Source organism: Podarcis muralis, chromosome 2, assembly GCF_964188315.1.
Source record: "Podarcis muralis chromosome 2, rPodMur119.hap1.1, whole genome shotgun sequence".
In the NCBI taxonomy this organism is placed as follows: Eukaryota; Metazoa; Chordata; class Lepidosauria; order Squamata; family Lacertidae; genus Podarcis; species Podarcis muralis.
Window position 1 is genome coordinate 112,708,404 of NC_135656.1, and position 24,895 is coordinate 112,733,298.

General features: G+C 48.5%; 1 protein-coding gene across 3 annotated transcripts in view; it reads left to right on the top strand.

The window, feature by feature from the left end:
- Positions 1-4,890: 4,890 nt before the first annotated feature.
- Positions 4,891-24,895, top strand: part of PRRT1 (proline rich transmembrane protein 1) — a 30,688-nt gene continuing 10,683 nt past the window's right edge. For all 3 annotated transcript variants that reach the window (XR_013391445.1, XM_028719940.2, XM_028719941.2), the window contains exons 1-2: positions 4,891-4,944; positions 23,725-24,137. Coding sequence is in view for 2 of the 3 variants with exons in the window: in XM_028719940.2 (XP_028575773.2) it covers positions 4,926-4,944; positions 23,725-24,137 (432 nt within the window). In the remaining variant the exon portion in view is untranslated. The remainder of the gene's footprint in view (positions 4,945-23,724; positions 24,138-24,895) is intronic.

The following is a 24,895-nucleotide window of genomic DNA, read 5'->3' on the forward strand; positions in this document are numbered from 1 at the left end:
AAGGGAAGTATTAGTGCCACTGTATTCTGCTCTGGTCAGACCTCACCTGGAGTACTGTGTCCAGTTCTGGGCACCACAGTTCAAGAAGGACACTGACAAACTGGAACATGTCCAGAGGAGGGCAACCAAAATGGTCAAAGGCCTGGAAACGATGCCTTATGAGGAACGGCTAAGGGAGCTGGGCATGTTTAGCCTGGAGAAGAGGAGGTTAAGGGGTGATATGATAGCCATGTTCAAATATATAAAAGGATGTCACATAGAGGAGGGAGAAAGGTTGTTTTCTGCTGCTCCAGAGAAGCGGACACGGAGCAATGGATCCAAACTACAAGAAAGAAGATTCCACCTAAACATTAGGAAGAACTTCCTGACAGTAAGAGCTGTTCGACAGTGGAATTTGCTGCCAAGGAGTGTGGTGGAGTCTCCTTCTTTGGAGGTCTTTAAGCAGAGGCTTGACAACCATATGTCAGGAGTGCTCTGATGGTGTTTCCTGCTTGGCAGGGGGTTGGACTCGATGGCCCTTGTGGTCTCTTCCAACTCTATGATTCTATGATTCTATGGATGGGGAAGGCAGCTTAGTTTGGGGATGGGATCACTCTTTTGCAACCCATTTGCCCCCTCCCCACGACTCCCAAGCCTACAGCGAGCCAGGGGAAGAAGAGAGAGTGGTAGCAGCGGCTTTGCCGCTCGCTGGGTTTTGGGGAGTCACGGGGCGCGCACCAAATGGTATCCCCCCCTTCAGCCTGACACCCGGTGCTGCCTGCACCCCCATTGCTACGCCCCTGCTAGGGGGCCCCTACCCTTCCCCACCAATTCCATCTACCCCTTTGCAAACCCCTCCCAGGTTACCCTGACCCCCACTTTTAAAGGAGGAAGACGTGGGAGATTTCAAGGGGTCAGAAATAAATAAATAATGGATGTACCTGCTATATTAGAAGCAAAAAAATAAAACTTGTTTTGATGAATTGGAAGAGCCGCAAAAAGATTCCATTGAAATTTTACATCACATATCCAGCACACAACATAAAAGCAAGATTCCAAAGGATCTCTTGGACTTCTGTCCTCCCCTTTGTGGGTCTTACTGTTAATCATTTCCCCCTGCATCTTTTATAATAATCCAAATCTTCTATCTCTCCATTGTATCCAAAATTCACCATTAAACTACAAGTGATATTCCAATCCTACAAACGATTTTAACTGTTTACAATAAAATAAGTTATAAATTTTCCCCATTCCTTATTAAAATTTTTGTCTTTCTCATTTCTGATTCTTCCGGTCATTTTAGCCATTTCGGCATAATCCATCAACTTGATCTGCCATTCTTCTCTGGTAGGAACTTTTTCTTCTTTCCATCTTTATTTAAGCTCCCTCTTTCTTTAATTCCAGCATCCTCTTTTCGCAGTGGCCAACCAGACCCCAATGGCAAGCAGGTGCGAGAGGCAAATCTACAATCATACCTCAGGTTAAAGTTGCTTCAGGTTGAGGATTTTCAGGTTGCTCTCCGCAGCGACCCGGAAGTAATGGAACGCGTTACTTCCGGGTTTCGCCACTCAAGCATGCGCAGATGCTCAAAATGACGTCATGCGCATGCACAGAAGCGGCAAATTGCGACCCGCGCAGACATGGGTTGCGTTCTCTTCAGGATGTGAACGGGCTCCAGAACGGATCCCGTTCGCATCCAGAGGTACCACTGTACACCTATCATCATCATCACCATCATTATCATCATCAAATAATTTGTATGCCACCCTTCATCCAAAGATCTGAGGGCAGTTCGCAGTGTAAAAACACAATATAAAAACACAAAATAGATAATAAAAACAAGAGCAAAACAAACCAGAAGGCAATTGGGCCAGATCTGGCCCCCAGGCCTTAGTTTGCCTACCCATGGTCTAGAACACACCCTTTGTGTGCTGTGGGGCAGGAAGAGGAGGAGGAAGAAGAAGAAGAGGAAGAGGAAGAGGAAGAAGAGGAATTTGGATTTTATATCCCACTTTATCATTACCCTAAGGAGTCTCAAAGCAGCTAAAATTCTCCTTTCCCTTCCTCCCCCACAACAAACACTCTGTGAGGTGAGTGAGGCTAAGAGACTTCAGAGAAGTGTGACTAGCCCAAGGTCACCCAGCAGCTGCATGTGGAGGAGCGGAGACGCGAACCCGGTTCCCCAGATTACGAGTCTACCACTCATAATAATAATAATAATAATAATAATAATAATAATAATAATAAATTTTATTTATATCCCGCCCTCCCCAGCCGAAGCCGGGCTCAGGGTAGCTAACAACAATCAAATAATCAAACAGTCAGATAATCACACATTCTAAAAATATTTCATTATAAAATTAATTAAAATCAAATTGATGGCAACCGATTAGGCAAAATTCTGTGCAGGTTGCCAGAGGAGGGAGTCAGGCTGTGCCCTGACCAAAGGCCTGGTGGAACAACTCTGTCTTGCAGGCCCTGCAGAAAGATGTCAGGTCCCGCAGGGCCCTAGTCTCTTGTGACAGAGCATTCCACCAGATTGGAGCCGCAGCCGAGAAGGCCCTGGCTCTAGTTGAGGCCAGCCTAACCTCTCTGAGGCCTGGGACCTTGAGGATGTTTTTATTTGCAGACCGTAGGTTTCTCTGTGGGGCATACCAGGAGAGGCGGTCCCGTAGGTACGAGGGTCCTAGGCCGTATAGGGCTTTAAAGGTTAAAACCAGCACCTTAAACCTGATCCTATACTCCACCGGGAGCCAGTGCAGCTGGTATAGTACCGGATGAATGTGATCTCGCAGCGAAGACCCCATAAGGAGTCTCGCCGCGGCATTCTGCACCCGCTGGAGTTTCTGAGTCAGTCTCAAGGGCAGCCCCACGTAGAGCGAGTTACAATAATCCAGTCTGGAGGTGACCGCCGCATGGATCACAGTTGCTAGATCAGGGCGAGAGAGATAAGGGGCCAACTGCTTAGCTTGGCGGAGATGAAAAAATGCCGCCTTTGTTATAGCTGTAATCTTAACCACTACACCACACTGGAAGGGCTCAGTAGTGTATACAGTGGTACCTCGGGTTACATTTGCTTCAGGTTACAGACTCCGCTAACCCAGAAATAGTATCTCGGGTTAAGAACTTTGCTTCAGGATGAGAACAGAAATCATGCTCCGGCGGCACAGAGGCAGTGGGAGGCCCCATTAGCTAAAGTGGTGCTTCAGGTTAAGAAGTTTCAGTTTAAGAATAGACCTCCAGAACGAATTAAGTTCTTAACCCGTACAGGTACCACTGTATGGCAGAAAAGTGCAAAGTTTCAGAATCAGGCAACAAGCCTGACTGGAAAGGCAACCACTGCCAGGGTCAACAGGCTTGTGGAAGGCCCAGAGCTCAGTAGGGGTTAAGTAAGGGGTTTTACTTAACACAAGTCAAAGGCGTCAGCAAAAATGTATCAGCAAAATGCATTTGCATCAGCAAAAAAAGCGAATGTCATTCTAGACTGTGTAGTGTGCAGGTCAAGGGAAGTCATAGTACTGCTCTGTTCTGCCTCGGTTAGACCACACCTGGAATACTGTGTCCAGTTCTGGGCGCCACAATTTAAGAAGGATATCGACAAGCTGGAATGTGTGCAGAGGAGGGCAACCATGATGATCAAGGGTCTGGAAACCAAGCCTGATGAGGAACGACTGAAGGAGCTGGATATGCTCAGCCTGGAAAAGAGAAGACTGAGAGGATATAGCATAAGGTAAAGGTAAAGGGACCCCTGACCATTAGGTCCAGTCGTGGCCGACTCTGGGGTTGCGGTGCTCATCTCGCTTTACTGGCCGAGGGAGCCAGCGTACAGCTTCCAGGTCATGTGGCCAGCATGGCTAAGCCGCTTCTGGCGAACCAGAGCAGCGCACGGAAACGCTGTTTACTTTCCCACTTGAGGGGTACCTATTTATCTACTTGCACTTTGATGTGCTTTCGAACTGCTAGGTTGGCAAGAGCAGGGACTGAGCAATGGGAGCTCACCCCGTTGCGGGGATTCGAACCGCCAACCTTCTGATCGGCAAGTCCTAGGCTCTGTGGTTTAACCCACAGCGCCACTCGCGTCCCTTAGGATATAGGATAGTCACCTTCAAATATCTCAAGCGCTGTTACATGGAAGATGGAGCAAGCTCATTTTTCTCCCGCTCTGGACCGTAGGACTCGAACCGAGGGCTTCAAGTTACAAGAAAGGAGATTCTAACTAAACAAGAGAAAGAACTTTCTGACAGTGGGACGGACTCTCTTGGGGGTTTGTGGGCTCTCCTTCCTTGGAGGTTTCCGGTTGGATGGCCCACCTGCCATGGATGCTTTACTTGAGATTCCTGCCTTTGCAGGGGGCTGGACTAGATGACCTTTGGGGGATCCTTTCCAGCTCTGATAGGTAGAGCATCTGCTTTGCATGCGGAAAATCCCAAGTTCGATCCCTGGCATCTCCCGCTGCTGCCAGTCAGAGCTGACAATATGTAGCTGGATGGGACCAATAACTACAACGCAGCTTCCTGTATATATAAATGTATGTCAGAGACCCTTAAAAGTCCTCCTGGGTCTGAAAGCGAGCTATCCCGCACCGCAGGAGAAAAACACCCGAGAGGTGGGCTCCGTGGGTTGCCCGTGAAGCCGCCTGGCCCTTTAACTCTCCCCCCCCCCCAACACCCCACCCGCGCGCGCCTCTTTCTCGCTCCATCGCCCCCCATCATCTTCGCAGGGACAGCAAGAGCCGCGTGGCTCGTCCGGGGAAGGAGGGAGAGAGAGAAAGAAGGAGGGAGGGAGGCAAAGCAAGGCAGAGACAGGAGGAGACGGCGAGGGAGGCTTTTTCTGGTGGGGGGTGACGCAAAGAGCTTTCCCTCCCTCCTCCGGTGGGTCTCTAACCCCCCCCAACCCGCCTCCACAACAGACACAGAGTGGCAGCCACGTCGAGAGCAGCGGCAGAGATGTCTTCGGAGAAAACAGGTGAAGGAAGGGTCTCTGAATAAAGGATGCTGCTGGTGGGGAAGGATCAGGCGGGGATCGGGCCCGCCTGGGTAGCTGGGCGCAAGGTGGGCGTTTGGTGGGGTTGAGGGGGGGGGGAAAGATCAGATCTGCAGCAGAGGGAATGGCACATGAAGATTGTTTTTTTATATATATATAGCGTGTGCCATTCCCTCTGATGCAGATCTGAGATACATATATATATTGGGTTGTTTTTTTTTGCACATGTGCCCATCAAGCTGTGTGTGGGAATTATCCCTCCGTGTGTGGTGCTGTCAGGAGGGGGTCGTGCGAATGCTGCGCGTTGTGCAGAATGGAAATATTCCGGTGCAATGTTCTATCCACGAATGCAGCTTGCAGAGGAGAAATTTGAGAGGGAGCATGGGTCCGCCGTGAGGAGCGGAGCGCAGTTCTTGCGTGGGTCCCTGCCTGCAGAAGGCTCTCGTAACCGTGCCTGCCTATCACTCGGTTGCTGGGATTTGTGCTGCGGAGCTGTTGTGGAAAATGCCTATGTGGTTGTGTTGACAGGTGTGCAAAGGAGGGGTGCCGAAGCTGAAGGTATCTGTGTACACGGCCTTTCCAAAGGCCAGGTTGTGCAGTCAGCTGGGGCCTGTAGATTGCATCGGTGCTGGTCCTGCTCAGAGCAACCCCATTGAAATGAATAAATATAGCTAACAAAGGCCCGTTAATTTCTGAGAAAAAGAGAGTTAGCCTCAACCGTGTGTGTGTGTGTGTGTGTGTAATGTGCTTGAATGTATTCAGGGTTTTTTCTTCCTGAAACATACACAGAAAGGAGGATATTTGGTGTGCTGGAGAGTTGGGTGGGCTTGTGCATTGATCAGATGTTTCCACGGAGGTCACCGGCACAGGTAGCGTGGGCAATGGGTGAGGGACGCAGGATTCCATGTGCGAGGTGTGAGACTGTTTAGCAGGAGCGCTGTGCCGGGGGTAACTGTGTGCGCATCACTTTGTGATGTCATCTGTTATGTGTCTGGGTATTTGGGGTGTGTGTGTGTGTGTGTGTGTGTGTGTGTATCATGCAGGGTGTGAAATGGGAGATGGGATCTGGCAGGTACAGAGAGCAGAGGGATTATGCCACTGATATGACATGACAAGCGGATCCGCTTCTGTTTATACTGCCTCGCCAAATATTGCCGCGAGGAATGTGCATCTGAATTTTTGCTGTGGAGAGAAGGCTGTATTTATATATCGCATGTTGGTTTTTTTGAGTGTGGGGGTACACAATGGGGTTTGAGGTGTGAGCCGCACAGCATCTCTGTGTTAGTAATGGTTTTGGGGTAGGTCTGTTTGCTTAGGATTCTGCCTTTGGGGCAGGGGGTGTAGAGGTCTCTGTGGGTCCCAACATTTGTGTACATTGTTCATCCGGAGGCAGAACAAGGGTGCCCTCCGGATACTGGACTTGAGCCGCCACCAACCCAATCCAACATTGCAAATGGGCAACATCTAAAGAAGGGCTTCCCTTGATATAGAAGGAATGGCGTGGGAATTAAGGAGTGGCTCAAGTGCATCCAGAATTCATAAGACTATCTAAAGCGCTTTCCTTCATTGTGACTCTGCTTGCATTTAAGAAAAGGAAGGGATGTGGTATGAACCTTTGGTCAATTAGATAGAACCATAGAATTGTAGATTTGGAAGGGACCACAAGGGTTATCTAGTCCAACCCCCTGCAATGCAGGAATCTTTTTGCCCAACGTGGGACTTGAACCCACAACCCTGAGTTTAAGGGTCTCACGCTCTACCAGCTGAGCTGTCAGAACTCAGTTCTCTCAAGATTCTTCCTTTGTTGTTGTTGTTGTTTAGTCGTTTAGTTGTGTCCGACTCTTTGTGACCCCATGAACCAGCGCACGCCAGGCACCTCTGTCCTCCACTACCTCCCGCAGTTCAAGAACACTGTCCAACCATCTTGTCCTCTGTCCTCCCCTTCTCCTTGTGCCCTCCATCTTTCCCAACATCAGGGTCTTTTCCAGGGAGTCTTCTCTTCTCATGAGGTGGCCAAAGTATTGGAGCCTCAGCTTCACAATCTGTCCTTCCAGTGAGCACTCATTTCCTTCAGAATGGATAGGTTTGATCTTCTTGCAGTCCACGGGACTCTCAAGAGTCTCCTCCAGCACCTTACTTGCCAATATTACACACACACACACACACACACACACACACACACACTCCGTGCACCGCTATCATGTAAACATAGCTCCCTCTGGCCTTTGCATTTCCCCATCATTTGCAAAGGAAGTCGGACCACAACCTCCAAAACACAAATTCACTGACACAGCTTTTGCATGTTCTTTTATCCTGTCACAAATGATCTGATACATGGGGTATGTATGGGGCCTGGGGCCTGGGGCTGAATGCGGCCCTCCACGCCTCTCTACTTGGCCCTCAGAACTCTCCAGAGGCCACACACCTCTCCTCAGGCCACATCCCTCACTGGCCCTACTTCACAGTATCCGGGAGTGCTTTGTCTGGAAGGTGCTCTTGATATCGGATAATGGCTTTTGTTTGCCTAAATCAGAGCTTTCCAAACTGTGTGTTAGTGTATCAGCTGCAGTTGTGTCGTGCGAACGCTCCCTGCGCTCCTACCCGGGGTTGGAAAGGGGTTTAGTTTAACCTCTGGTTTGCTAATAGAACTTAATTACTGTGTTGCGAAATAATGCGTATCTTAAAAGTGTGTCCCCCAACATAGAAAGCTCTGGCCTAGAGGGAAATTAGCCCACTGTACAAAGGTTAAATTCGCATTCCTTCCTCCACGCGTTTCTGTCTCTGGCCTTGTCTGCTATAGGAATGTGGGCCCCAGAAAGTTACCCAGAAGGGAGAGTGGCTCCTGGAGTGAAAAATGTTCCCCACCCCTGCCATATACCACAAACGCCATACATTTAAAGCTCGTTTAGTGCTCTCAGCATCCTTAACTAATTACAGGTCCCAGAATTCTCTGGGAGAAGGCATGCTTAAAATGAGCGATGGATGTGCTTTATATGGATGGTGCCCCCCCACACATACACACACCCGTCAGTACTAACACATAATCAATGCACACAGAGCACAACAGAAATCCAACACACTACATCCTAGTATACAATTGTATTTTATGCATGTCGCACTTAGGCAGCCCACGACACCATACACAAACACATGCCCATGGACACGCACAAGTATTTTCCACAACTGTTCCTGAACTTGCAGGTGCACACATGCAGCAGGCCGAAGCTGAAACTTCCACAGAGACACACTCATTGCTGCCACTCCAAAAGGGCTCCTTCAGGAATCCCTTCTGTTTTTTTTTTTTTTTGTTTTTTTTAATAATAATTTTTATTGAATTTTACACAATTTTAAAAACACACAGTCCACAACATAGACAGACAAACACAAACACAAACATGTATATTTTCATATCCTTAATTTCTTAACCCTTTTGCAGACTTCCCCTTCCCTCCCATTCTTGTATCCCAGTTCCCATATCTAAATCAGCAAGTTCTTATTGTTTTAGCTTATATACTTAACTTTCAAAATTATATATACTTAATTTTTACCTTATACGTTTTATCCATCTAGTTGGTTTGGGCAGAATACCCCTCAATACCTTCTTTTCTAAGGTCGACCCAAGTTCCCTTCCAACGATTTCCCAATTTTTATAAAAATACCAAATTACAAAAAACCTTAAATTCTAATTATACACCCTTTACAATCCCTACTTTCCTCCCCCCGTTCCCGGTTTTGGTCCCCAAAAAATGTCCATTATCCTGTCGGTTCTCAGCCTGGATCCCTCACGTCCGAGGCTCTTAATTCCTTCTCAATCCCTCTCAGCCGGTTTTGTTGACAGTCCTTTATCTTGAACCTCATGTCTCGAAGGAGCTCTGTCCCAATAGGACCTGCATCTCTTCCAGCCAGATCTCCATACTCGAAAGTGGGGCCCGGGTGCTGTTTCATATTTCTTTTAAGTCCAAAAGTCCCAAGTAGTCCAAAGGCCCCATCTTCCGCCTTGTACAACTTTGTAATCCCATGGCCTTCCATTCTTCCCATAAAGAAATTTCTACAGTCCTCCGTTTCAATTTCAAAGCATGTTTCTGTCATCCAAAACTTGTCTTCCTTATAATCCATTTTCAAAGGCTTCTGATTATCCTCTTTCTCTGCAGATTTTTCAGCTCCTCCTTCTTCCTCCTTTAAAACAACATCTTTATTTTCTTGTTCGACTGCCAGAGTGTTTTGAGTCAGTTCCTTTGTGCCGCCAACAAATTTGTCTACTTTAAGGCTCAAGGCCACAACACCTGTTGTGAAGGCATTTTGCTGTTCTTGTAATCTTTCCACCAGACAAAACATTCTCTCTAGCTCTGCCTGTATTTTTCCATCTGCCGCCATTGTAATGTCTCTAATTCCCCTCTAGAGGGATTTAGTTACTTAGTATTTTTCCTCCAACAGTCAAGTTACTTTGTTTAATTTGTTTCCTCTTTGTTTCCAACAACTCAAAGCCAAATACGACCCGAATAACCAGCCAAAGTATCCATATACAGCTTTTTCTTATTTGACAGCTCGTTTGACAGCTGTCAAACTCTTAAGACTCCACGGCCAACTCTTTCACGGAACCCTCCCGGGTTTCGGGGGGAGGGGGTTTGCCAGTCAATTTCTCTTCCTTTCTTAAAGTAAGGGTTATTCTTAATTGTTTCCAAATCGTGGAATTGATAGCGTTCGTTTCACACAAAAACAGAATTATCTTTCGACCTCAGTTATTTAACTCTTGCTTCCAAATATCTACATGAGTGGGGGGGGCGGACTTCCTTTTGACACCTCCCCCGGTCGTACCGAATTTCAGGAAATTATTTTTAAATCCAAATTTCTTGTTACTCACGGGTTGTTGCTTTACAGTTCTAATTTCAAGGAAAAAAGTCAACGCTCTCCAGCCATGGCTTGCGGCTTCACTCCGTAGAAGTTGCGATCTGCTCCCAGCACCACGCCGCTCACCTTCCCCCACTCCAAAGCCTTTAAAAAGGCTTCTTTGCGGGTTGGGGGGGCGCAAACGATGCCCACTGAGCCGCCACGTCCACAGGCTTCAGCGCCTGTGGTTTTTAAGGGCCCCCGCGTCGCCGTCGCGACAGGACCCGTCTCCCACGGAGCCGATTCTCTCCGGAGCTCGGAGAGAATCCGCCATTAGCTGTTGGCGTTAACCCGGAAGTCCGTTCAGGAATCCCTTCTGTTTTATGCCCCACCAGAACTAAAATACCCTTACGGGAACTAACGAGGCAATTTAACATACTTACAAAGGATGTCAGCCCGTTTGAACATGCACATCATTCCAAGACGACATGCCAGGATCACGCAGGTGGTTTTATGGACACCCATGTGACCTGTTGCTCTCCCACACTTACACAACAAAGTGTAGGAAATTTGGGTGTGGGGAACCTTAGGCTTTGGAGCCGAATGTGGTCCTCCAGGGCTCTCCATCAGCTGCTTGGAGATTTCCTGAGGACAAACCCACACCCCGCCAGCCCTGCCTTGCACCTTCCTTGAGGGTTTTTGCCTGGCTGGAATAGGTCCTTGAACTCTGACCATGGCTCTTGCTTGTCTGGGTGGAGGGACAGAGAAGAACATGTGTGTCTAAGTGTGCGGTGTGTAGAAACTACACTCCTGTAGGAAGGTAAGCTTATTGCTTCAGCCATTTTTGCCTCTGGCCCTGCCCACCGCTGGCATGTGGCCCTCAGAAACCTGGCCCTCGGGTTGCAAAGGATTCCTAGCCCCAATTTACCTCATGGCCTTGTATAGCCTTCCTTTCTCCACGCACATACACACTCTGCTCTTTGCTGTTTGCATGCGTATATTTATGCGCTCTATGTGGGGCTACCTTTGAAGGTGACCCGGAAACTACAACTAATCCAGAATGCGGCAGCTAGACTGGTGACTGGGAGCGGCCGCCAAGACCACATAACACCGGTCGGTCTTGAAACATCGGCTCCCAGTATGTTTCTAAGCACAATTCAAAGTGTTGGTGCTGACCTTTAAAGCCCTAAACGGCCTTGCTCCAGTATATCTGAAGGAGCGTCTCCACCCCCATCGTTCTGCCCAGACACTCAGGTCCACTGCCGAGGGCCTTCTGGCGGTTCCCTCATTGCGAGAAGCCAAGTTACAGGGAACCAGGCAGAGGGCCTTCTCGGTTGTGGCACCCGCCCTGTGGAACACCCTCCCACCAGATGTCAAAGAGAAGAACAACTACCAGACTTTTAGAAGACATCTGAATGCAGCCCTGTTTAGGGAAGCTTTTAATGTTTGATGCATTACTGTATTTTAATATTTTGTTGGAAGCCACCCAGAGTGGCTGGGGAAGCCCAGCCAGATCGGTGGGGTATAAATAAAGCATATTATTATTATTATTATTATTATTATTATTATTATTTGCACACCAAAACCTCCAACATTTCTCTGATGAAAATAGTTCCTATTCCATTATTATTATTATTATTATTATTATTATTATTATTATTATTACCCTGCCCATCTGATTGAGTTGCCCCAGCCACTCTAGGTGGATTCCAACGTATATAAAAGCATAATAAAACTATACAGGGCTGCCTTCAGAAGGCTTCTAAAGGTTGTATAGTTTCTTATCTCCTTGGCTCAAGAGTTGCATACTCTCCAACGTTTCTCCGATGAAAACAGGGAAAAGCGGGACATTCCAGGATCAAAAAAGAAACCAGGGTGGCTTCTGTAAATCTGGGACTGTCCCTGGAAAATACGGACATTGGTGGATCTGTGCACACCCATTTTTCTGAGACCAGTGCATTATAGCAGCTGAGACAAAGAATTGCATGCTTGGGAGTCCCCAATTCAGACGTCACCTCTTGGCCACTGACTCACCAAGGCTGCCATCTTATACGCACTTAATGTTAAACTCTCCCACTGAGCTCAAAGGGACTTACTTCTGAATTCCAAGATTGTACGCTGGGGGGCTTTAAGCAAAACGATCTCTCCGCCTCGCCTCCAGAGACATAGGAATGATATTAGCCTACCTCGCACCGCTGTTGTAAGCCCCGCTGAACGTTTAGGAAGAGGCCTAGGCCAATACAAAGGGCTTAATTCCACCAAAGTTAAGCACTTCAGCCCATCGATTGGACGGCAAGACGCTTCGGCACGTGCCCACCGCTCTAATTGGAATCAATACGGCTTAGAAGAGCTTAACATTTCCTGGATCATGCCCCTTGTGCTATTATTGCTCATTACGGATTGACGGATGAAATATTCGGAAACAGGGGGGAAGAACGGGTGGCTTTGTTTGCTAACGGTTTCGGTCCTGAAGGGAATGCGAGGTTAATAAAAAAAGACCTCGTCCTTTGCTGGCCCTGAAACATCAGCAGCCATTGAGCTGTTATGCCCCATTTAACCTTTACGAAATTTTCGGAAGCTTACAAGCCGGTTTATCCTCACCATCACAACCAGCCTGCCTGGGAGAGGGATGCTCTCGGTTTTAAAGGCCGGTAACTGATGCCGAGGGAGAAAATGACCTGCCCAGGTTGTGTGGGGGCCGAGACCGGGCATCTGAATCCCAACAAACCTCTCCATGTGCCTTTTATAATCCAATACTAATTCACCTAACCCCCCTACAACCTCCCCCCCCACCCCATTTCTCTTCTCCCCCCCGGACACTTCTTCCTTCTCCCTCTATAAATAGAAAGCAGGCAAGCACAAACAAAGTGACCTAAAAAACCCATAACGGGAATTTGTTCACCCTCTGGAGGGATGGCCTACTTTGGAGAGGGTGTGTGTGTGTGTGTGTGTGTGTGTGTGTGAGAGAGAGAGAGAGAGAGAGAGAGAGAGAGAGGGAGGGAGGGAGAGAGCACGAATAAAGATCTATTTTGTGTGTAGAGAGGGCAGCTGTATGACCCCCAAAGTGGATCATATATATTTACCACGCGGGAAAACTGTCAGTGTACAATTGTGTGTGTGGGTATGTGTTGTGTACCTGCCCTCCTTTTTTGACCGCCTCTTTAAAGGATGCCATGGGCGGCCTTTGAGGGGGGCGGGGAACAAACAAACAAACAAACAAACAAACACATCGCCAACGTAATTTAATGCAGAACTGCTATTTGAAGGGAAAGGGCAGCTGGACAAAAATACCCAGAGCGCAATGACTGGTAAGGGACGTGGATGCTGCCGCAGGGCCAGCCTGTGATTCAGCCGCATGAGGCAGCTGCCTCAGGTGGCTGATTTTGGGATGCTGTTAAATAGGGCAGCAAATTGCTGGATATCTCGTTTGTTATTCTGTTGGTAGTTCCCAGGTTTCTAAGGCAGGGGTGGGGGGGATTTTTCTCAGCCTGAGGGCCGAATTCCCTTCTGGCCAACTCTCTGAGGGCCACATGTCAACGTTGGGTGGGGCTAGAAACAGAAGTGCGTTTTTAGCCAAAGCGTTCAGTAGATTTCCGCTTGCACAATTGTCATCATCTTCCTCTCTTCTCTCTTGTGCCATTGGTCCATCTATCTCAGTATTGCATGCACTGTTTGGCAGCAGCTCTCTAGGATTTCAGAAGAGGGGCACTCTCAGCCCCACCTGGAGATGAATCTGGGGCCTTCTGCATTCAAATCAGATGCTCTGCCCCTGAACTACAGCCCTGTTCTGAACCTCAGGCCCAAAGGAGGGCTTGGGTGCAGGGATACCAATGAAGGATCTCAAACGTGTCATGAAGAATTAAAGAAGATGTTGAAAATATCAATAATAAAAAAAACAGAGATATATCTCCTTGGATTGATTGGGGAAGAGATACCACGGGGGGGGGGGGGGAGAGAATCTTCTTATATGCAAGTACAGCAGCTAGAGTAGTGATTGCTGCTAAGCGGAAGTCACAAACTCTACCCTTAAGGGAGGAATGGATTTGTAAATTAAATAAATACTTAACTCTGGCAAAACTAACAGCTATTACAGTGGTACCTCAGATTACATACGCTTCAGGTTAAATACGCTTCAGGTTACAGACTCCGCTAACCCAGAAATATTACCTCGGGTTAAGAACTTTGCTTCAGGATGAGAACAGAAATCGTGCTCTGGCACGGCAGCAGCGGGAGGCCCCATTAGCTAAAGTGGTGCTTCAGGTTAAGAACAGTTTCAGGTTAAGAACGGACCTCCGGAACGAATTAAGTACTTAACCCGAGGTACCACTGTATAAGAAACCAATCGACTCAAAAATTAAAAAAGGAGTGGGAATGTTTTGATGAATATATGGTAAAATATTGCTCAAAAAAAGATGTGCCTAGATTAAAATGTAAAGTATCTGAGGGAAGGTAAATCAGTAAGGAAAGATAATAAGAATATATAGTAGATTTGAGAAGATTGTAAATGCAAATATAAATGTAATCTCAGAATGTAGAGGAAATCGAGTGGGGGGGAGGAACAAAAGAATATTAGGTTTGATTGATGGATATATAGGGGGATGGGGGGGGATGTGGTGATGGCTTTGCTTTATTTATATTGTGGTGTAATATGGAAAAAACCAAAAAAATATTGTAGGGGGGGCACGGAGAACGTGTCAGAATGATCAGTTCTAGTGCTTTATTAAATAAAGACCTACACATTCTTTAATAGCAAAGCAGCCTGCCAAGACCCTCAGCCTTTATAGATGTGGGGCAGACACCGCAACGAGGGGATGGCCTATCCGTGCCCAAGCAAACATTCATACTGTACATTCTTTATAGACAAAGCAGCATATGTCACTTTGGCCAGGTACTTCTCATCGCTTCACATGACCAGATGAGGGCATAGGTGGCAAATACCCAAATCTTACAGATAGCGCCCCTTTCTGGGCACAGAGCCCAGCACCTCAAGCCCCCAGATAAGGATAAAGCAAGCCGATTAGCGGATATCAAAGGAAGTGAATACAATCATGATCTCGTTGCTACAACAACTACCATTTACCGTAATCATGGGGATATACCGACTACCAAGATGGTGTTTGCAGAGCTTCCGGAACAGTTCCACACAAGCCCTTCCTTATAAAGTTCTCACTGATTTTCAGTGGTGCTAGTTTCTGAATAAAATGCTCTTAGAACATGTGCTGCAAATAAGATTTCAAGGCCACAGGGCTGCAGCAAGTATCACACATATGGACTGAAACGGGAAGACTGTCAGTCATGATTTTATGTTTCTGCCAAAGAGAACAAGAATGGTGACAACATCATATTCTCTCTCCCCCACCTTTTTAAAGGAGGGTACCTAAAATTCCTTTTAGTTTCTAATTGCAATTTTCCTTTCTAAGCCAATGAGGGGTGCGTTGTTGTTGCTTTTTAAAAAGTTATTGGGCCAAGGTTGACAGTGCCAGATAATACCCTTTTAAAAGCACATTAGAATTTAACATGTCGACAAAGGTGTGCCAGAACCCCCATAAAATAGCAGGCAATGAGCCAGTTCAATCCTCAAAGGCACCGGAAGCGACATTATTGTGCTGAAGAGCAAGTTGCCGTTGTGATCAACGGAAGCATAAATGCGCACTGAAGGCACGATTAAGGTCCCCTGTTTGCTATATTAAGCTGAATCAGATTAACCTCCTCATTAAGGGAAACTGTGCCGTGGAATACTTTAGGTGCAGCTGAGTAAATGGCGCTGTTAGTCAGGAAATAAGCTGAGCTTGACACAAAGTAGTGAGCTGGTGGGCAAAAAAAGGAATTTACGAACTGAAGGGAACGTAGGCAGCACAGCACTCCATCCTAAAATCTAACAATACAGAGCGATCATATCATACTGACAGACACACACTCATATATAGGTGGCAAGCAAGGTTAATGCAGGCAGCACGTTGGAAAGAACCACAAATAAGTTTAATAACTAATAATAATAATAATAGTAATAATAATGAGAAAACAACAAAGGATTAGTGAGAGCCAGTGGTGGTGTAGTTTTTAGAGTGTCAGGCAAGGGCCTGGGACCAGGGCCCAAACCTCTGCTCTGCTCAGCCATGAAACTCACTGGGTTAACCATAAGAGCCAGTCAGAATCTCTCAGCCTCAAGGATAAAATGCGGAGGAAGAGAACCATGTTTTCCCCCTTGAGTTGGAGGATATACAGTGGTACCTTGGGTTAAGTACTTAATTCGATCCGGAGGTCTGTTCTTAACCTGAAACTGTTCTTAACCTGAAGCATCACTTTAGCTAATGGGGCCTCCTGCTGCCACCGCTCCGCTGCTGCACGATTTCTGTTCTCATCCTGAAGCAAAGTTCTTAACCCGAGGTAATATTTCTGGGTTAGCAGAGCCTGTAACCTGAAGCGTATGTAACCTGAAGCGTATGTAACCCGAGGTACCACTGTAAATGTAATCAATATGTCGCTCTGATGTGGCACGGAGCTGGTGCCACAGGTCAGTCTGGCTGCAGTGCTCAGGAGCAATGGCCACGGGGGCTGCCACTGCAACCCCCACTCCCAGTATCTGCCACCTGCCTAACAGAAGGGATGGCCCTGCCTCAATGCCACTGTCCTATTTGCACCTCGTCGGCCCATCTCCCTGCTCCTTTCGGGCGAAGCAGGTGCCAGAGCGTGGATTTAGGTCCTGTGCAGATGTTGGTAACTTACTTGCTTCTTGCACAGGGTTCTGTACGGCTCCCTGGCAGGACTCTTAGCATGGGCCTGCAGCAGGGTTCCTTTTCGTTCAAGGGGAAAGAGGTAAGGGAGAGATTGCCGTGCATTTAGGGGCTCAGGTAATTTACTGGGCTTGATATGACCACGAGGAGCCACCTCACCCGAGAGCACGGGGAGAATTCAGGCCAGGAACTGTGGGCTGTAGCGCATTAGTGTTCTGCCAGAGGAACAGCGAACATTTTGGAGGGATGTAATTGTAGGTTCTTGCAGGACCAAAGTACCCACCCACAGACCCTGCTGAGTCTTTGTGTGATTTGTTGCTCCAGTTTTGCTTCTTTCCAATCAGCCTGTGCCTCAGCTGGGCATTCCTGCAGCATCTCTGCACGGGATGTGAACTCATCATCCAACTCTTCCTGATAGAGGCACGCTGACTTACAGATTTGAAAATAAGGGACCAGCAGCCTCGAAAATAAGGGATCAGCAGCCAAAATAAGGGATTTTGCTTAGCTTATGAGTTCCATCGGCCCTTCCCCGCCCGAGAGGGAGGGAGACTCTCACCCACGCTGCCCCCCAGGAGCCCGGCATGAGGCGGTTGTGGCGCAGCCGCTGAAATGCCACCCTTCTGCGTCCCTCCCCATCCCCTCCTCTTCCTCCTCCCTCAGGCTGCCTCCTCAGCCGCCTCTGCTGCCTCCGGCTTCCCCTAGCAGCGCGGCGGAAGTCTCGCAAGAGAGGGGCTGCCTGCCCACCCGCTGCCACCCGTCTTCTAATGACGTGCCCCTGAGGGGGAAAAGGGAGAGACGGAGATGCGGCAGCTCGTGCGCATGCTCTCTTTTGCTCTCTCGAGGCAGAGGACCCCGAGCCGCTGCTTCCCTCCCGAGCCGGGCGAGCATGAAACCCGGGAAATTTAAGGGACATCATCAATCCGGGACACGGCGCTGGGATAAGGGAGTTTCCCGCCAAATAAGGGACGGTTGACAGCTATGCCTTAGTCACAGGCAGACTCAGGGGATTGGCTCCTCTGGAGCCCATATCATTCTTAGATTTATACGTCAATAACTCTCTGCAGTTTTATCCCTGTGACAACCTTGTGAGGTTATCTTAGGCTGAGGGATAGGAACTGGCCCCAAGTCACCTTGTTAGCTTAGGAATTTGAACATAGGCCTCCCCAGTTTTAATCTGACCCCCTAACATAGAGATTGAGAACCTGTGGGCCCTTTAGATGTCGCTGGACTACAATTCCCACCATGCCTGCCCATTGGCCATGCTGGCTGAGGCCTGATGGGAGCTGGAGTCCAGCAGCACCTGAAGGGTTAGACCCTGAGACACACACCCTTCCCCCGCTCTAATGGCAACCACACCATGCTGCGAGACAGCGATAATGAAAAGTCACAATGAATGCTCATGTTGCTCATTTGCAATTTAATTGGGAATGTATTGTTATAGGGGGTTTTTCAGCGGGTGAGGCTAAAACCTATAAATTAATAAATGGTAGGATTTTGCATACAGTGGTACCTTGGGTTAAGTACCTAATTTGTTCCGGAGGCCCGTACTTAACCTGAAACTCTTCTTAACCTGAAGCACCACTTTAGCTAATGGGGCCTCCTGCTGCTGCCGCGCCGCCGGAGCACGATTTCTGTTCTCATCCTGAAGCAAAGTTCTTAACCTGAAGCACTATTTCTGGGTTAGCAGAGTCTGTAACCTGAAGCGTATGTAACCTGAAGCGTATGTAACCCGAGGTACCACTGTATTTAGGATGCGAAGGGAGAAATACCAGCTGCAGAGGAATTCCTGGGTTAGCCTATGTAAAAGGACCCGGCTGAGCTAGGGCCATTAAGTAACAATTGAGGGCCTTTGAGGGCCATTGGCAATGAACAGAGACAGGGGTTAGGAAGGTTGCTAGGGGTCACTGTATGCTTGAGGAGACAGGGAAAGGGAGTGTGGTAGCCAAGGTTGCTGGGAAGAAGAAGGAAGGAAGGCTGGGACCAATCTTTGGGCAGGCTGGCTGCAGGGCTGACTGGGAGAGATGTCTTGGACTCTAGGGATGCACTCTTGAAATAACCATGATAGTAAGATCAGGACTCCCTCCATGCAGACTGAAGGATACAATGGTACATCAGGTTACAAACGCTTCGGGTTACAAACACATCGGGTTACAAACTCCACTAACCCTGAAGTAGTACCTTGGGTTGAGAACTTTGCCCCAGGATGAGAACGGAAATTACGGTGCAGCAGTAGCGGGAGGCCCCATTAGCGAAAGCGCACCTCAGGTTAAGAACGGTTTCGGATTAAGAACAGACCTCCACAACGAATTAAGTTCGTAACCCGAGGTACAGCTGTACACCATGTTTCTTAAACCTATGACAGTCTCCACCATGTCTTCCACTCTCTCCTGTGGGGATGAACTTTTGCCACCGCTCGGCAGAGAGAGACAGAGGCACCCGACTTTTGTGACAGTACCCAGCAAGCGTCGGCTGTTCCACGTGGTATAAGCCCTTCCCGACACCTTGTCCCACAAAATCCCTTCCCCGCTCATGAGCTCTGAAACGGTGTGTCCGAAATGGTGTGTCCTCGCTGTTGAGTCTCTCGCTGGTCAGGGGATGAGTGCTCCCTTCTTGTCTGTGCCAGAGAGAAAGGCTGTTATCGTGAGGGAGCCCGTAGGCCACACACCACATGGTTGGGCAGCCCTGTTTCTCTCCCCTTGGCCTGGATTCTGAGCTGGCCCAGGACAATTTGCTGCCTGAGGCAAAGGACAAAACTGCCCTCCTGCACATCTCACCCGCATTGCTTGGACAGAAGCTGACTGGCAGTTCAGTGCCGGCAATTGGACTGCATATACACCATGCATTTAGAGGACGCACCCCTCAAATAATCCTGGAAACTGTAGTAGGCCTAGCTACAATCCCAGCAGCCTTAACAGACTACAGTTCCCAGGACTTGTGTGTGTGCTTTGAATGAATGATGTGCATGCAGGCCATTAGATAGCATTATCCAGCGCACTTGAGAGCAATAGTGCCGTTTAGTGGGTGCATGGAAGGCCTGTGGAACATGTCGCTCTGATCTCCAACGGAGGAAAGTGGCCTGGGGACTGAGGAGGAAGGGTTGGAGAAGCTGCCACCCCTCAAATACGCTGCCTGAGGTGGTTTGCCTCGCCCTGCCTGGCTTGACTCTGGAATAAACAGCCGTGGGGAATGTTAGGCAAACAATGGCTCTTTGTGCAGCTAGGACAGTTGTCTCCTTCAGGATCACTGCAGGGGCGGGCAGGCGAGGCACAGCGCTGACACCAGGCGGCTGTCGACAAATCCCACATGTTTTTGGGGCCAGGGCCAGGCTGCAAGTGTTGAAGAGTGGGCTCTCCAGGCACAGAAGGACAATGGGCTCCGCAGCTGCAGCCAAGAAGGATTGAGCTGCCAACACTGTGGATGCTGAAACCTTAAAGTTCAACAGTCAGGCTCCTAGCTTTTATACCAGGCCTGGCCCATCCAGAGGTTTCATATTGCCTGTTGCAAGAGAGTTATTCTGAGGCCTTCTCATGAGGCACACCAAACTCATGCGCAGAAGGGCCACAGCTCAGTGGCAGAGCATCTGTTTGCATGCAGAAGGCCAGGCCTCAGCTTCAATCCCTAGCACCTCCAAGCAGGATTAGAAAAGGCTCGCTGTCTGGACAAATTCATAGAGGATAAGGCTATCTCCATGGCGACTGGCCACAGGCATTTGGTTGGCCACTGTGAGAACAGGTTTCTGGACTAAATGGGCCGCTGGCTCTTCCTAGGCCCTTATGAAGCCATGGAGAGCTGCCGCTAGTGGTTGCCAAACACTTTCCCTGTCTACAGACCACTTGAAAATAGCTGAGGGTCTTCCCGGACCACTTAACTATTTTTCTTGCCTGTCGTAGCAATTGCAATGCTCTGTGCTAGTTCCTAATTGTCTTTTTATTGCTTCTTTTATTTCTTGCGTTACCATTTGCAGTCCATGAATGTAAGAAATAAAGGAGAAATAAAAACAGGATTCATAATATTTTTTATGTTCAACGCAGATATGCCACGGAACATCTTAAGGAGCAATGGAGGTCCACAGACCAGTTTGGAAACCGAACCCCTGGTGTGTAGACAGTACTGAGCTGGGTCTGAATCGATATAAGGCAGCTTCCTATGTTCCTATAAGGTGGGGGTGTCCCAGCATATCCTCCAACACAGCGACGGCAAAATATGGGATACAGTCTTCCCGGACACCATCTTCCATTTTTTTGATCACAATAGACGGGCAGCCATTTTGGTTTCCATGATCTCACATGATTTTGCGCCACAATTTTCCCTGGAGAAAGATGCTTTTGCGGGGGGCACGGTGCCCAAAACACACTTTTTGGGGTGCCACACAAGATTATAGCCCGGGCAGAGCCTTTTTTCTGGGAGAAATTGTGGTGTGAAATCACAGCCACCAAAATGGCCACCATTCTCTCGCAATTCGAAAATGGGATGTTCCCAGTTTTTCCAGGACACTTGCTGGGTATGTTCCAGTATTGTTGGAGTGCAGCCCCAGCAAGCAAGGCGAATGAACAGGGAGGACGGGAGTTAGAGTCCAACTACCTCAGGAGGGCTACAGTTCTTCCATTCCTGTCGTACAAGGCAACTCCATGTTCATGTGAGCCTCAGGCACTGCAGACTTAGTGGACCCCTGAGCCAGCAACCAGGACGCAGCTGCTATGCCTGCTTGCTACTCCTTGTTGGCACGGCTTGGTGGGCCTAGGACAGCCTTCACCAGCCTCGGTTCCTTTCAGGTTGTTCAGACTACAACTTCCACCAGCCACAGCTTTGGTCCAAAGCTTCCAGAAGGCACCTGCTTGTAAAAGGCTGTTCTGCTGACCGAGGTTGCCAGCAGGGGGATGCTGCAGATAGTTCAGGTCCACATATGCAAATAAGGGATCGAAAGTGACGTTCAGTGATTGGATAGTTACATAAAATGGTTACTGTTGCATTCTAGTGGAGCTCTGTATAAGCAGGCTGGCTGAACCCTTCAGTTCAGTTCTGTTCTGGCCTGTGAATAAACAAGAGCCGTTTGAAGAATCGCTGTGTCGTCTGATATGTTCACCCACAACTTAACATGTGGCTCAGCTGGGAAAACCTAAGAACAGCTCTTTGGCCCGGGGGGGGGGGGTAGTATTAAGTAGTGGGTGAACTTCAATACATAACAGGTAGGGTGCATGGAAGGCTGAACAAAATGGCGGCAACTGGCTGCCATTTCAGGAGGAAGCGGCAAACACCCAAGCCGGGCCTGTCGAGGCAGCGCATTAGGCTAGTTCCCTGCCTCAGGCCAAAGACATTTGTAATTCAGTCTCCCCAGGGTCCCTGACATCCACTCTCCACTGCCTGCCTCTTTGTCACCGGTTCCATGCTACAGTCATTCTCCATCGATCCACCTCGCTTTTCAGACAACTGTGATCTCCAAAAAACAACAACTCGCATTGATTAAAGTGTGAGACAGAGGCCTTGCCCTCAGGCTTGCAAACTGAAAAGACACACAGAACGGAAGAGCGTAGCTTAGGGAAAGGCAGAGAAACGAAATTAGTTAGCTAATGCTGGAACAAAGGCCTCCCCCAGGCAACCTGCTTATTCAGCATCCATCCTAATTTGCCTGCTCAGAGCTTACATGATTGTTAGTCTAGATCAGCTTTCCTCAAACTTGGCCCTCAAGATGTTTTTGGCCTACAACTCCCATGATCCCTAGCTAGGAGGACCAGTGGTCAGGGATGATGGGAATTGTAGTCTCAAAAACATCTGGAGGGCCGATTTTGAGAAAGTCTGGTCTAGAGCCAGTCTTTCGAAAGCCTTCATTCTTCTTTGTTTACACGGTGGTTTTATGGCAAGGAGCATTCATCCTGATAGACCTGCAGGGTGTTCCTACATCTTACTGTTAGTTATACTCATTCATTCATCCCACATTTTGCAATGTCTTTCTCTGTCACTTTTTAGACTGCAAAAAGGCCCCTCCAGACTAGTGCCTGTAATCCAGTGTTCCCCAACCTTGGGCCTCCAGCTGTTTTTGGACTACAATTCCCATCATCCTTGACCACTGGTCTTGCTAGCGAGGGATGATGGGAGTTGTAGTCCAAAAACAGCTGGAGGCCCAAGGTTGGGGAACACTGCAATCGATGCAATAATAATACATTAGTAGTGGATTTATGCTGGACAGTTCACCCAAAACTGGGATGTGAATATTCTGGGGCGCATTCCCACATGAGTCATATGACCCACAACTCACTCTTGCCCCCCCCAAGTGTTTTGGGGGGGCGAGAGCACAGCGCGATAGCACAGCACCCAAAATGGCTGCCACAATCTCACAATAAAAAACCAAGATATCCTGTTTTTCCCCAGGACACTTGGCAGGTATGCCATCCTGCAGTTCTGCCGTACTTCCCCAATGGTACTATATCATTGACTTACTGGAAGCAAAGCACCCCAAAGCTTTCGCAGGTGCAAATGATATTGAAAGTGCGTCTGTGTATGATGCCCCAATAATATCATGAGCAAAAAGGATGATGAATGATTATTGGGAAAAGGGACATCTGGAGGGGCCCTTAGTTGTGCAAACCTAAAGCTTGGGTCCTTCCTGCAAAATGCAGACTGTGAGCCTTCATTTCTGGGCTTTGTTCAATATGACAGCATGGTGTGCCCCTTGTACATCAGCCTGGTAAGATGCAGTATGGGGGAAGTAATGTCACATTGCATCTCTCTGATGAGTGCTTTGATGTTTAGCTGGGCTTCCATCGAAAGGTCATTCCACCAGCGTTAGAACTTATTTGAGTGAACATACAAGGCCAAGCTAAGAGAAAAGCATACATAGATCTGGTACGTTTGTTCCAAAAATTGTTTTCACTAGTCATCTGAATGCCAGAATGGGGAGAATGTGTATCACATTTGTAGGCAACACGAAGCTCAGACGGATTGCAAGCACTTTGGTGGACGAGATTTGAATTCAAGACAATGTTGCTGGATACATTAAATGAATGTGCCTTTGTTTGGGTGCTGAAATGGAGGTTTCGCAGAAAAGGAAAAGACACAAGTAGTGTTTATTGTTTTGGGGCAATCCCTTACCAGCTAAAGTCCAATGTTTCAAATTATGCTGTGCTGCTGAGTGTATATTGATGCTCCTTTAACATCTTTTCTTTGTGGTTCCCCACCCCCATGTTGTCTTTTCCTTCCTCCTTAGGACTCCCCGACTCCGCCCCCCACACCTCTCCTCCCCCCTACAACGCCCCTTTGCAGCCGCCTCCTCCACCCCCGCAAGATGCCCCCATCCCCGGCTACAGCGACCCCCCTGCCACGACTGTCCACTCAGGCACTGCCACGTTGCCCCGGCTCGGAGGGGCTGCTACCCTGCCACGCCCTCCCCCTACATCAGCCACCCTGCCGCGCCCGCCCCGCCACCATTCCGCCACCCTGCCGCGCCTCCCCCCGGATCCCTACATGCAGGAAACTCAGTTCAATGGAGCCCCTCAGGGCTACGTCGTGCAGACTCATCCAGCAGTTGGGACCCTACCAATCGGAGGCTATATGCACCCAGGATACCCTGTCCAGCTGCAGCCGTGCACGGCATACCTTCCGGTCTACCCAGTAGGGGCGGTGAGTTGTTTATGGTGGTGGGCAATCTGCCGTGCTTCTTATGGGTGTGATCAACTTGTGGGCAACTGCATATATGTGCGGTGGTAGGAAACAATTACTGTATTTTTTGCTCTATAAGACTCACTTTTTCCCTCCTAAAAAGTAAGGGGAAATGTGTGTGCGTCTTATGGAGCGAATGCAGGCTGCGCAGCTATCCCAGAAGCCAGAACAGCAAGAGGGATTGCTGCTTTCACTGCGCAGTGATCCCTCTTGCTGTTCTGGCTTCTGAGATTCAGAATATTTTTTTTTCTTGTTTTCCTCCTCCAAAAACTAGGTGCATCTTGTGGTCTGGTACGTCTTATAGAGCGAAAAATATGGTAAATGATTTAATTCATACCTGGAAATGGGGAGAGTTGGAGAGTTCTTGTGGCTTGTGAAGAGACCCTTCCTGGAGCCCAAAGGCGACATCAGTGAGGGCAGAGAAGAGGCTGGATGCGCAGCAGGGCTTTGCTTAGGCTGCTCAGCCTTCCCTACTAACAGCTGAAATGCGGGACAGCGCAGCAGCCACAGCCACCAATTTCCCTCGCATTCTCCTGCCCACAGCTGTCAACTTTCCCCTTTTCTTGCGAGGAATCCTATTCGGAATAAGGGAATTTCCCTTTAAAAAAGGGGAAAGTTGTCAGCTATGCTCCTGCCTCCTGCTTCAATTCCAGTTGTGGCTAGTTTTGCTACAGTTATTTCTGATCTGGATTGGAGAGAGAGTGGCAGAGAGGGCATTT